At 38.6% G+C, this 14,719-nt stretch overlaps 1 protein-coding gene and 1 long non-coding RNA gene across 17 annotated transcripts in view; one reads left to right on the forward strand and one right to left on the reverse strand.

The window, feature by feature from the left end:
• CFAP20DC (CFAP20 domain containing) overlaps nt 1–14,719 on the forward strand; it is a 282,643-nt gene that overhangs the window by 194,760 nt on the left and 73,164 nt on the right. For all 16 annotated transcript variants that reach the window (XR_010118690.1, XM_055259701.2, XM_055259703.2 and 13 more), the window contains one exon: nt 10,033–10,236. Coding sequence is in view for 15 of the 16 variants with exons in the window: in XM_055259701.2 (XP_055115676.2) it covers nt 10,033–10,236 (204 nt within the window). In the remaining variant the exon portion in view is untranslated. The remainder of the gene's footprint in view (nt 1–10,032; nt 10,237–14,719) is intronic.
• LOC129471280 (uncharacterized) overlaps nt 1–14,719 on the reverse strand; it is a 178,752-nt gene that overhangs the window by 161,313 nt on the left and 2,720 nt on the right. The window lies entirely within an intron of this gene.

Consider the following 14,719-nt stretch of genomic DNA (forward strand, 5'->3'; position numbering starts at 1 on the left):
TTTTAAACTGGCACATGTCATTATGTGTTTCTTTAAACAAACAAAAGACTTATATAACAGGCTTTGTAGCTCCAGAAAAAGTTTGAGCTTATTGAAGAATGCGTAGTTTCATAAGAAAGACAAAACATGCTACCAATTATAAATTCAGGTATTCTCTTTAAAAAAAAAAGAGACATGACTTTTAATAGGAAAAGAATTGTAAAATGAGCCATATAACTTTTGACTTTAACCTTCACATCTCCATTTTTGAAAATCAAAACTGAATTATGGAAGGACACTTTTGAATATATTTTAGGCCATAGAATAGTGTGAGCACATTTTTCCCTTTAATTATCAAGCCATTTCCTTTGGATAATGTAAAAGAAGTAGTTTTGTTTCTGCCCTGATATATTTAAATTCAGTATTGGAATAGAGAATATCTATCATCACATTTTTAAAGTAATAAAAGTCTCTGCAATTTGTGCTCTATAAACTTAGAGAAAAAATGTATTTGTAAATTATTTAGTATTTTTAAAGCATTTCTTCATTATATAAAATTCTGCCTTTTCTAGGGTATATAATACTCTTTGTTCAAGCCATCTGTCTCTCCATTTGCCACTCAAATGTGCCATTTGCAGCTGTTTTTCCAACAATACCCCATTGTTTGAAGAATCCATAAATGTCTTTCTGACCCTTCTCTCCCTTCAGCTACAACAACGTTGCATTATTTCAAAACACCTGTTTCAGAGTCAGATCACCCTGTGTGTTAGACATATGTTCATTGCCCTGGCTAACTGTGCAGGTTCACTTAGGGATGGTTCTCCCTCCTTTGGCAGTTTCTACCCCATGTGCCCACTGGCCTCATGCTGCTCTAGGTCACTTGATAAATAGCCTTCCCCAAACAGAACCCTCTGTCAAAGCTATCTGCATTTTCATTCTCCATGACTGAAAAGTCAAAAGCAGTGGAAACCATGGCTCAGAGCACCAGCTGGAATCAGACAGGCCTGGAGTTGAGTCCTGGCTTTGTTCTTTCTTATCTATGCAACCTTGGACACATTTCTTAATGTCTTTGAGCCTCAGTTACCTCATCTACTAAATGGAGAAAATAATACCTATCCCACAGGGTTGTTTTGAGTGTAAAATTAGCGCATGTAGAACACCTAGCCCCTAATCTGAAATATACTTTCTTCTAACTTTTGCTGAGTGGTTAGGCAGAAATATAAACCAGTATGGCTGGCATTCTAAAGCAAATGAAACCTTTTCAAATTCATAAAGTTCCATACATTAATTACAGGTACTGTTCTACAAGGGTGGTGGCTCTGTGGTTGTGTGCTTCCTGCTCTTTATTTATAGTTGAATCAAGTGCTAACACAGAATGAATTTCTGTGTGCCTTCTGCCAGGTGACATATTGGCATGTTCTCAGGGATACCCTAAAGAGAGAAAAATATTTATTTATAAGCAGGAAGCAGTGTCTCTCTGATCATTTCCCGGAGACCACCTTCTGTGGGTCTACCTTGTTCACACAGCTAAATTGCAGATGTGTAGCTTCCTGCTTGAGGTCTTGAATTGAATTTGGGCAGAACTAATAGCAATTCATAAACCATAATGCTAACCATGGTGAGAATGTTTCCTTTACTAAGTGGGACACTCCTACCAACAGCTTTTGGAAAACAGTCTGATGTTTGATGTTTTGTCAAATCTGCACTCTTGTCTCCGAAAAGACAAGGTCATTATCTCAGTTTTATCTGTCAATGCACTGCTGGGGATATTGCTGAAACTGCAGAATTTGTTGATTAAATAACGTTTCCACTGCCAGTAAAAGTATTTGAACTAGGCATAGAAATTTTCCAGGTGTAACTTGTTCCTGTCCCTCTGCTTTCTCTTTAAATATTTTTTCATACTGAACCCTGGCTGTGCTACAGAATGGTTTGTTTCTTTCATTTTCTTTGTGTCACATGTTTAATGCAATGGTGGCAAAGGCAAAATGGTGTGGAGTAGAAGTATTTTTAAATAAGTAAAATGGAATTATGGTTCAAATTTTGGGTAATGGTATGGAATAGCAGTGGTCACTAAGACATTTTGATATCTCCATTTCCAAGCAGCTTGGTATGCAAACAGTGCACCCATTATTCTAATGAAGAGGAGAAATTTCAAGTTCTCAAAAGTTTCAGAAATTATAGGTAGAAAGACTTGACAGATATTAAGGTGCTATCAGAAGTATGAGTTGGCTGTTTAGCCAACACTATGATGGTTCACTGTCGATTCTTTAATATTCTAGTGCTAAGGTTAGCATCCTACTCATCAAATGTTTATTGAAGACGTTTATCTTCTCTGCTGTCTTGGTTTTCCAAGTTTTAAATAGGAGCAAGTTGTACTCACCTCTTCATGGAAAAGGTACTAAGCTGAGTGTATTTCCTAAAAGCACTAAGATCTGAAATCCTTGACTCAGAAGCTTTTATGTGACTTTAATGGTTTGAGGTATCTCCCATATAACAGGCCTTCCACAAGGTGCTCCTTACTTTATCTTGTCTTCATCTCCAACCCTCACAAGAGGCCTTATTATTCCTCTTTGACAGACAAGGAAGCAGAAAGGCTCCACCTCGCTCTCATCTAAATTGTGACAAAACAGTGTCAAATCCAGGAGTTAGGGACAGAAAAGCCAGGGCACCTTCCCCCACAATGGGCTGCTACCCTCAGTTAGAGGCCACTGAAAACATTCCATGATCATGTGACATCTTAACTTCTCTTGCCACTTTATGCTTTAACGTATTTTAATGTGCAAAAGCACACACAAATGTTGGTATATCTGTCATTACTCTATTCAACCAAAGCTTTACATTCTAAAACAGTTCAAGCTTACTTAAAGTTATCATCTTCCCACTCCAGATACATCAGTTGGCTTACCTCCTCTATTTTCATTTCTGTAAACAGTCTCAGTAATAATTTTCCTCCTGGTTCTTTAAGTAATATCTTAAAGTACCATTTATCGAATGGCTACTCTACTTGTCCCATGTACAAGGCTACGGTTGCCCTGTAGATGGCATACCCTTGAATATAGTATGAAACCTATTCAATTTGATTTTACTATATTCCTTCTAGTGTATAGTTAATTGTTAAGCTTGAGACATACCCTGAGCTCAGAAGATAGATGCGGGAAACTTAAAATTTGTTTTTCAATTCACTTTAAGGTTAATAAGAAGAGTTCGGCTCTATTTGTCAGAGAATTCTTTCTGAAAATTAGCAGGCTATCACAGCAAAATGTATGGAAGTATATTTCTATTTAGGTCATAGAGTAAAAGGTTATTCTATAAAAATATAGCACAGCAATATAAAGATCTTTTTTTACAAAACCTTTCATGCATGTTCCTTCCCAAAAAAGAGAGACACATATGTGAGATGGAAAGTTATCTATCTCTTTACAAGGAATTTTGCTACCAGTTGGTTTAATTACCCAAGAATCTTCTACCTGAGACATTCTTAAGTGAGTGGTGTGCATAGTTAGTGAAGTATGAGTTGAGCCAGGCTTATGAAATGTCTTCAGGGTCACATGCTAAAATGCTTATGCCAGATATTTCAAAGGCAGCATCAAGTCTGGTTATGCCTAGGTCCATGTGCCTGCCATGAACATAACACACGATCTAGATTCTGACCAGCTGGTTATGGCCTAACTCCTGATTCCTGCTGTGTAACTCAATATCGCATCCCTTAAATTTAGTAAAATTTTTCAAGTTGTGCTGTGGCTTGGTCTTTAAGCTTTAATTTACTCCTTTGCATGGTAGAGACACGTGCTAAAAGCTACCGTAAATTGTGAATGAGCTATGCGCACAAATATGTGTCACTTACAGCTTGTGCTTGTAGCTACTGTCTTCTCTCCATTCCTTTTATTATTGGACCTACGTCCCCAGTGAGTCAGGTTAAACTCTTGAGTGTGATGCCTAGCTTGAGAATCTGAAAGAAGTTTTCAGGAATGCTAGTAAAGAGATGCCCTGGAACACTAATTTACCATCAGCTATTATTTAAAATGTCACTGTGGAGATTAAACACTGTCTGCAAATAGCAATAGAGAGAAGATTAATCCTCGAATTCAAATGGCAGTTAAAGTTTAAAATTAGCTTTGGAAAATGGACTTCTAGTACTTTTCTTATTGTCATGTTGGGGTCCAAAAACATCTTCCAAAACTTTCTAATGACAGCTATAAAGTTCTTAATAAATGTAAATTTCAAACCACCAGTGATACTGGCTCCCCAGCTGCATTTACAAAATACTTTTTTTCACTGCTAAGACTGTTTAGATTGAGTTTTCCAGTGAATTCACAAGTGAGCCTTAGACTTTGTTGTTGATCGGAGAGAAGTGTGCATATTATAAGCCTATATGTTGATGAGTTTTCACAAACTGAACACACCCAAGCAAACAATTTTCTGGATCAAGAAAGAGCAAGACCAGCACCCCAGAAGCCCCACTATGCTCCCTCTCTGTCACTATTCGTTCCTCACAACTAATTATCCCCACGTTTGATTTTGCCAATATGTACTCTTTTGTGTCTGGCTTCTCTCACTTAGCATTTTGTTCATGAGATTCAATACATCACTCATTTCACTGCTGTGTCGTCTTCCACTGTGTGATTATATCATCCTTTATGTATCCATTCTACTGTTGATGGGCATGTGGGCGATTTCCATTTAGAAGCTATTAAGAATATATCTTTTGGTAGAATCTTAGACTTTTAGTAAAACTTGGGCAGGGAAAGGGAAGCCATTTTGTCTCTTAAGGTTTAGAGTAAATTATAGGCATTCTTATCCTTGATGCTTTGGAACAGTATTACTGGCTTCATTGCTGAAACAGTAATGTATAAGTATTACTTGATAGTCTATTTAATTATTTGACATGAACACAAGCTCCCTACTTCCAGGTTGCCCCATGTTTTTCTGCCTGATGGCTGGAACGTGCTGCCATATTACCCTCCTTCTCCTTCAAACCCCTTCTTAGGGACCATCTACTCTGTCCTTTATGAAGCTTAACTGATCCTCCACAAAACGACCTTTCTCTTTTCTGAAATGCCAAACCATTTTGTATATCTCCCTTCTCTTATGTTGTTTTTAACATTATATCCTAACAGCCACCATTTCCTTTGTAATAGTGCTTTTTTAAAAGGTTACACTGGGAATAATTTTTTTTAAATACAGAGGTGGAGATTGTTCAATAGTCCTTGTATTAAAAGTTTTTGCAACATGATGTCTCCTGGGCCATGACTATCAGGCACTGTCACAATGCAAGCCTGATACTGACAAGAGACTCTCACAGATTGTGTAGGCTCCAGAACAAAAGTAACATCCCAGTTTTCTCCCAATTCTATCCCCCTTCAACTCATGAAGAACAGAATGAGATTCTTGGTCTGATCTTATCCCATAGCCATGTTTCATTTTTCTCCACACTTCCACTGTAGATTTAGCCTTGTGTCACCCAATGTGTAGCAGAACTGGTTCCTATCTGAGGCTCACAAAGTTCTGTCATTAGATGTTTAATTGATTAAACTGTTCTGTCCTCGCAGCTTAAGGAATAGATTGGGCGAAGGACATCAAGTTGAAAGGTTGTTTCTGTTTGTTGTGTTTTATGTTTTTGCTGGAGTTATCAGTTTTCCTTTTAATCATTATCAAGGACCTGTGTGATCATTAATACTATACCTCAACATATACTACCCTATTTTAGAGTTCCTTCTTTATAGCTCTCAATTGCCCTGATAGATGTAAGGTTTATGAAAGCAAGGCCATATCTTAATTGTCTTTGTAACTTCACTGGCGTAGGCTCCCAATAATGTCTGGAGAAAGATCAGTGAAAATGAATGGATTGAATGGCTTGGAGAGCGAAAGACTGGCCTGCGAATCTGAGCACAGCCGAATTGTACATAGCCTTCAGCCCATTGCCTCGTTCCTAGGACAAATCTGATTGATAATGTCTCCCCTCTTTCCTACAAGGATATTTTGAGATGAAATTGAATTATATGTAACATTTTGAGCCTTTCAGAGATAGCATTACATAAGCCACTTTGCCTCTCAGCAGTCGTGTAATTTAGTTGGATGACATCTTGTGCTGGAGTCCACTTTAATGCGAAGACTTTATTGCAAAGCTTCTTAAAAATAACAAATAAATGATTTAGCCTTTCTGGTGACTTTGAAATGATTTAAGAAATTGCAAATCAAAAACATTTCGGAGGACTAAGTTAATTACCTGACTCCACCACCAGTTGCTCTATTAGTGATGCTGGAGAAAGTTGCTTTCTTCTCTCTGCTGGATTTTGGCTGCCCCTTCCAGGGTGTTGTCAGAATACATTTTACTGTTGTATGAAATAAAGTCATGGAAATGCAGTGTTTTAAGCAAATATAGCATCAGCAGTGCCTGGCACATAATAGGGTCTCAGTAAGTTTCTACAGAATAAATTAATGAATCAATCTATTTCCATTACTGCAGTGGAATATAGGGAATATCCCAGCCACCTATTCCTTCAGCCTCAGCTTCAGTACTGCCTGCCAGTGGTGGGAGTCCCTCTGAAGGCCACTAACTCCATTTGTCAACAAATTTAATTACTCTCAAATGCCACCTTAGACTTCTGTGAGGTTTTCTCTAATTCCACTGGGCAGTTAGTCACATCTGTGCTGCATTCCTCAGACATCTTACTCATACCTCTGTTGTCGTATTTCTCACAGTACATTAGAATTCCAGTTATGTAATACCCCTCAGGTCTCCCTTTGTAGACTGTGAACTCCATGAGGACAGAAGTATGTCTTGTTTTCTTTGTGCTCCCAGTTCCTAGCATATTACAGAATGGATGAAAGACTGGAAGAAGGGGGACAAAGAAAATGAGAGGAAAAAATAATAAGAACAGGGACTGTATGTATTGACTGCCAACTCAGCGGTCTCTTAAGAGGGCTGTGCTCATCCCTGAAAGTGTGTACCAAAGACAACCCATTCAGATTCAGGAAGAAAAATTGAAAACAAGTTTGTTTTTTTAATCCTAAGCATTTTAATTCCAATTTTTTGTGTATGTTTTGTACTCTACATACTATTTTAAAATGTTTGTGCATATATTTAGTTCATAAATAAACATATATTACAAAGCACACATTCAAACATTTTCCATTAAAGGTACAAATCACGCATTTGGAGACCCCCTAGTATATTTGTTTGTCAGGTGCTTCTACTAAGCATTCAATGTAGTATTATTTCATTTAGTTCACCAAAAATCCTGTGAGGTATGTACTGTGGTCCCCATGATGAAGAAGTTGATGCATAGAGAGGTTAGGTAATTTTCCTAGTCATGTAAAGCTGGTAAGTGGTGGAACTAAGGCCCAGGCTTAGATTTGTCTGGCTTAACCACTGCCACATCCTCTCTTATTCTTCTGTCCTAGAACCCAGGGTTGTTCTTCAGGCACAGTACAGCCTTATGGATTAAATAAGTAACGTGAATAAATGACTTAATCATACGAAGTATATGTTAAAGCTTTCTTCTTAAGAAAAATTATGAAAATTAAAATAAAATGTGTTTTTCATTGTAAAAGTGTGTATTGGCAATGATGAGCCAACTAACATAACTATGTGACACATTAGAACGCTTAATCCCACTTCTTGACTGAAAAACTGAAGAACAGCAAGTCACTTGTTCACTGCTGCAGCTAAAGTCAAGCAGCTGGTATTCTCAAGTTCACATCTGATTACCAAACTGCCTTTTTTTAATTGAAATATAATTTGTATGCCATAAAATTCACTCTTTTAAAGTAAGGAATTGAGGAGTTAGTATATTCACAAGATTCTGTAACCATCATTTTGACCTAATTTCAAAACATTTTCATCACTCCAAAAAGAAAGCATATACCCACTAGTAGTCACTTTCCGTTTCCCCTTCCTCCAGCCCCACCATCCGCTAATCTATTTTCTGTCTCTGTGAATTTGCCTATTCTGGACATTTCATATAAAGTAAATCACACAATATGTGGCCTTTTGTGCCTGGCTTCTTTCAGGTAGCATAATATTTTCAAAGTTCATCCAGCCCTTTGTTACTCTTTAGGCTGAATAATATTCCATTATGTGGATAAACAAAAATCCATCCATCAGTTGATAGACATTTGGTTGTTTTCACTTTTTGGCTATTATGGATAATGCTTCTTTGAACATTTGTGTGCAAGTTTTGCATGAACATATGTTTTCAGTTTTCTTGGTATATGCTTAGGAGTGAATTGCTGGGTCACATGGTAACTCAGATGCTTAACATTTTGAGGAACTGCCAAACTGTTTTCCAAAGTGGCTGCACCATTTTACTTTTCTGCCAACACTGTATAAGGGTTTCAGTTTCTCCACATCCTTGCCAATACTTGTTATTGTCTCTTTTTTATTGTAACTATCCTAATGGGTGTGAAGGTATCTCATTGTGGTTTTGATTTGTATTTCTCTAATGACAAGGGTGTTGAACATCTTTGTATGTGTTTATTGTCCCCTCAACTACTTCTTTTGAATTTAAATTATTTCTGTTTCCTTTTTTATTTTTGCATTTTTCATTGGGATATAAATTTTATTCTTCTTCTTGTGATACCTATTTTGGCCCAAGAACTCTGAAAGCATATTAAATGCTCATGAAATATCTTATTAAAGATTGCCTGGCCTCTCACAGTGCCAAGCTGCTTGTGCCATGAACTATAAGGGTTTAACTAAGTTTCCACTGGCAACTTTTTAGGAAGTCTCCACATCACATTATCAGATAACAAGCTTTTATAAGCCCCAAATTATGATGATAATAATGTTTTATTATAAAGCATTTAATGTCATAGGAACTCCAAGAATTTTTCAAAATTATATGTTTTTAAATTTTTTACATTCCTATGAGGCAGAATAGAAGCCAGAGAGTCCTCCAAGAAAGTGTATGTAGAGATATAAATATCTAAAAAATTCTAAGGTGTCTTGGAAAAAAAAATCCTTGTTGGTACAACCAGTGTTTCCAGATGTACAAGCAAATTTTCAAATTGCTTTTAAGTTATATGGCAGTTCTGCGTGTAAATCACACTACTCATATGTGATTCTAATATTTTAGTAATGTTGAAATTAATGTTTGTTATCAAATCTAGTTTAGGCCAGAGAGAAAGGAAGGGAAAATTTTGAAAATTCTATATGCCAATTTCCACCTATAGCATGAAATAATATTTACACTAGCATCTAAAGATCTGTAGTAGTATTCTTTTTCAAAAAGTACCTGACAGATGACATATACAGTAAATCCACCTTGGTTGGAGCTATGAGATCTTCCAGGCTTTCAGAACTTTCAGGTTCCCATCTTACATTCAAATTTTATTTGATGACTTTTACCAATACTAGTCATTCTCAGTCTTACTGCAAGTTGAATAAATTTGGTCATTATGTTTACGATGATGAAATTCATCAATTTACTCATAAACTGTGCTTTTTTAAATGGCAAATTAAAAAAAAAACTACTTTGAGTTTTTGTTTATTTACTTAATCTACAAAAACTGGTTGGGCACCTACTAGGCACCAGACCTAGGAAAGGCAGTGAGAGCAAAACAGTCATGCTGCTTGCCCTTGTAGAGCTCACAGCAAACCTGCCAACTACAGAAACAATTCCATCACTGTAACTGTGATCAATGCTAAAAGTGAAAATTTTAAGATTCCGAGAGGGCATCATCAAGGAGCTGACCCAGTTTATGGTTGTCAGGAAAGGCTTCCCTGAGGAAGTCATCATAATTGAGGACCTGAAGGAAGCCTAAGCATTACCCAGAACATGAGGCAGAGGGGACTTGCATGTGCACAGGACTAAGGCAGACAGGACTCTGATGCTTTTGAGGACCTTAATGAAGGACAAAGTGGCTGGCATGTGAGAAGCAAACGGACAGGAGGTGGTATAATGGATGGGGCAGGTAGCGCATGGAGGCATGTTAGGGATTTGGGCCTCTGTCAATTGAGGGAGCTGCTGCAGGGGTTAAGGCTGTGGCATTTGTTAGTAGCCGTAGAATTAGGCCAAATGACCCTTTGTTATTTTCCTCTCTCTTGGTCAGGAATATGACTGGCGAAACTATCAGCCGAGCCAGATGAGTGAATCCGAGTTACAGATGCTAGCCAGCCTACGGCGGCAACAAAATGAAGAACTGGAGGTTGCTGGGACCTCCCATGGCCTGAGTGCCTCCCAGGTGGACAACTGTAACGTCAGCATAAGTACCAGCAGTGACGACACAACCACCTGGAACTCCTGCCTGCCACCCGTGAGTCCCTGGCTTTGCAGCTTCCTCTCATTTCTTAACCAGGAGCAAGCTTTTATCTAACAAATCCCAGCTTTGCCTGCAAAAGCCAGGACCAAAACGAGAACACTCCCTATGGGAAATAATCAGGGTACATTTTGAAATAGTGTTTTAGAACGGACAGAAATTAGAAGATGACAGTCTTTTCTTAAATTGTCTTATTTACCTTCAGAAAAGGGATATATGATGATATATCAAATCACACATTGAAAGAACAAAAAGAACAATTTTACTGTAGACACTGTGTGTCCCATTTTATCCCCTGTTCCTAGTACAAGCCCTGTGGGAGGCTCAATATTTGTTAAATAAGTATTTATGAAACGAATGAACACTGAGGAAAAGACTGTAGATATAGAAGTATTGCTTGGATATGAAGACAGAAAATAACCTTCTGTAGAAGTCACCAGATGTTCACTGATTGCTCCCTGTGTCTGATGGGCTACGATAGGCACTGTGGATGCTTCAGAAGCTTATATTCCCATGTGTTTCCATAGTTAAAACACTTCAGTATGGCCCATTGCCCTCACTATGGCCCAGCAGAGGAGTTGGAACAGGTCTTAGTCTTCCTGTTTTTTAGGTGAAGAAACTAAAGCCTGGGTCCAAGCTTCCACACCTGGTCAGTGGTGGAGCTCAGAGCAGAGCCCAGTTTTTAAACTCAGCCCATTCTCTACAATACTGTCCTCAAGGACCTTACAACTTAATTGGAAAGACAGAGCATAAACATCAGTCGAACAGTTCAGTACAGCACAAGAGATGTCATAAGGCAGAATAATAAAATCATTGTTATAATAATGATAATTAGAGCTACCATTTCTTTAAGTACCTAGAGCCATTTTAAGACCTTCACAGGCCTGAGAAACATTTACTTGTAAGGCTACATTCAATATCATAGCAAACAGACTAAAATATACTTTCATCCAAAAGTAAATATGTTTTTGCTATGCAATTTTTAAAGAAATTATAAAATAACTTTTACTTATTTATATATAACTATATAAAGATTGAGTTGAAGTATAGTTGACAGTGGATAAGTTAGGTTTTAAGTATTTAATTAAAAACATATGAATTTTGTGATTTGCTTTTCATATTTTAAGGCCAGTTTTTTCCAGGTCTCCAGCATCTTTGTAGATCTTGGAAATCTCAGAGGTCCTGGCACCTAATGTCTTCCATGTTATGTAGTTTACTCCTTATGGCTACTCTGTGTGGTAAGCACTGTTGCAGAACTCTTGAGTAATGGAGGCTCTTGAGTAAACTGAATCAGACCTAACTTGGTCTGACTTCTAAGTCTGGGCTCCTGACCACCATGATGTGGTGACTCAGTTGTCAAATGAGTGTTATCCAGTGGATATCTGGATATCCCATGGAAGGTGAGATTTCTGTGCTCTGGGGAGAACTTACACAAGTCTTCATGGAGAAGAATTCCAGTTGGTTTGATGGGGGGGATTAGTGCTCTTTATCCCTGTCTTGCATACCTTCAGGTTTCTCTTGCCTCAGTTGTGCTTTCATTAAACACAACTATCAAGTATACATAACACCTCTGGCTGCCTTGGTGCCAAAAAGTATCCGCCCACCCAGAAAAATATCTGACTTCTGGTTACTCTGGTTAGAGTATTCTTGTAGCCAAGCTAAGATCATAAGAGTCAGTTGCAGATTTTTACCAGTACAATTTGCAATAGAACTGAAACATTGCCTTTCTTATAAAATACTCTGTAGCAGTCATTTAAAATGCAAGTAAGAAAGAGAACAGTGGCCTCCTGATTGAGCTCATTCTGTCATGAAGTAGCTTGGAGACCAGCATTACAAAGGGCAAGCTGAGGAATGATTATTTATGGACTGAAAAGGCTGAACTCTTGGTTGTCCTGGATACAGTGTTCTCATCACTGTCCTGTTCAGGCAAGGACTGAAATCTCCTGCATGACATCTATTCCACTCTAAAAGTAGACAGCCAAAAATAAAGCCTTCGGTGATGAACTTAATAACCCCTCTACTTGACCAGATGAGAAACTGAAAGTGGTCTGATATTTTTTAGACAGAGAAAATATTGAAAAGCCTACCTTTGGTATTCATAAGATATGTTTATTATTGCGTCAGAGTCAGTCTATCTAACATTGGAACTACCACCAAATGGAAAATTGTATTCCTGAATGAACTCTGTGTCTTGCTGCTTGTATAGAGTTTAGATAGAGCAATTTTGCAAGCATCATTGTGGTCTTTTTGAGAGCTCATGCCTTTCTCTTTAAAAGTTGCACAGGAACAGTGAAAAAGAAGAAATAAAAGAATTCATAACTTTATTCATCACAATAATATCCTTTTTTTTTTTTTTGAGATTGAGTCTCACCCTATTACCCAGGCTGGAGTGCAGTGGCTCGATCTCGGCTCACTGCAACCCCCAAGTAGCTGGGATTACAGGCACCCACCACCACGCCTAGCTAATTTTTTGTATTTTTAGTAGAGACAGCGTTTCACCACGTTGGCCAGGCTGGTCTCAAACTCCTGACCTCAAATGATCCACCCACCTTTGCCTCCCAAAGTGCTGGGATTACAGGTGAGCCACCATGCCTAGCCTATCCCACTCTTCTTTTATCTCAGTGAATAATGTCAACATCCATATTGATCTTTTAGCCAGAAATTTGGAAGGCATCTTCATTTCTCCCACTTCTTTATCCCACATCCAGCTGGTCTCCAAATTCTAAGAATCCTCTATCCTTTTTATCTCTTAACCCACCCTTCCTAATACCACAGCCTTGGCACTTTTCCTTTTTTCTTTTTTCCCCTTAATCCCGTGACAGATTATGCACTTTATTTTTTTTCAATATTTATTTTAGATTGAGGGGGTACATGTGCACATTTGTCACCAGGGTACATTGCATGATATTGAAAATTGGAGTACAAATGATTCATTCATGCAGGTATTGAGCATAGTACCCAATAGTTACTTTTTCAATCCTTGTCCCCTTCCTCCCTCTCTCCTTTCGCAGTCCCCAGTTTCTATTGTTGACATCTTTATTTCCATGAGTACCTGATGTTTAGCTCCTGCTTATAAGTGAGAACATGCAGTATTTGGTTTTCTGTTCCTGCATTAATTTGCTTAGGATAATGGCCTCCAGCTGCATCCATGTTGCTGCAAAGGACATGATTTCGCTCTTTTTTATGGATTATGCACTTTATTTTTCATCTGAATTCCTTCAATAGTCCCCTAACATCTCTGTGCCTCCAATCAAAGCACTGTAACCTGGTGGTTAGGAGCATCAGCTCTGACGTCAAATTTCCATGGTTCAGATCCAAGCTGTGACCCTTATAAAATGCTTGGCACTGTATCTGAGACTAAGTACTTAATAAATGAAGTTTAGCTGTCAATATTATTATCATTATTCATATTAGTGATCTTCCTAAAGCCCAGATCTGATCTGATCTGATGTCTTCATTAGGTAAAGCCTTTCAGTGACTCCCCATCACCTCTTTACTTTGGCATACAGGAGCCCCCATGATCTGAAACTTGCCCTCTCTCCAGCCTCATCTGTCACTGCACCCCACCTTTCACTCCATTCTGTCGTCCCTAGATGCACTCTGCACATTATCCCTGTACCGTGGACCTGATTATCCTCAAGACTTAACTCCAAAGTCACTGTAGCCCTTCTCTAGGCCTCATTGTGAAGGATACACCTTCTCTGCCACAAGAGTCAGAGTATCTCCCTGATAACTCTCACCACAAGCTTGCTTGTCTGTCTCACGTTCACTCAGTCCACACATATGTTTTTGAGTGGCACACATGTGCTGTGAACTAGGCTGGCTACTGAGGATATAGATAAAGCCTTATCCAAGCTTGAGGTGTTCACAGTTTTGGTGGGGAAGCCCAGGTAAATGGCTCACTGTAACTCATGGTGGCAAGTGATAGAATAACGAGTTATGGGAACACGTGAGAGGGAGCAGTTCCACCTGTGGGTTTCAGGGATGCTTTCACAGAGAAGAAAACAGTTAAGCCAAAGTTCAAGAATGAGTTCAAGTTCACCATGCAGACAAGAGGGGAATGGAATTCCAAGTTCCAAAAGGAAGCCAAATTAAGTCTGTGGTGGGGGGGACAGTGGGGAGTCGCTCCTTTAGCAAGATAACCTCCTCTTAGTGCCTTTGTTTCTCTGTCAGCTTGCATAGCACTTGAAATGAGCTTTGCTTGTCTCGCTACCCACCCCCCACCCAACATACACACAAGGGAGCCACTCTGCTCCTGCGACTTGGCTGTCACTTGGTGAGCCATGCCCTGTGTTCACATCAGGCCGTGCTCATCTCTTCTCTGTCTGGCAGCTCCTTCTCTACTTAGAAAATGGCTTTTTAATTTCTGTTTTGGTTTTTTGGTTTTTGGCTAATTTCTTATTAAAGACTTATAATTGTTTTGAGCCGTTTTGGGTTCACAGCAAAATTGAGAGGACCCCTATTATCAGTGTCCCCCACC

The sequence above is a fragment of the Symphalangus syndactylus genome, chromosome 21, assembly GCF_028878055.3.
Source record: "Symphalangus syndactylus isolate Jambi chromosome 21, NHGRI_mSymSyn1-v2.1_pri, whole genome shotgun sequence".
Lineage (NCBI taxonomy): Eukaryota > Metazoa > Chordata > Mammalia > Primates > Hylobatidae > Symphalangus > Symphalangus syndactylus.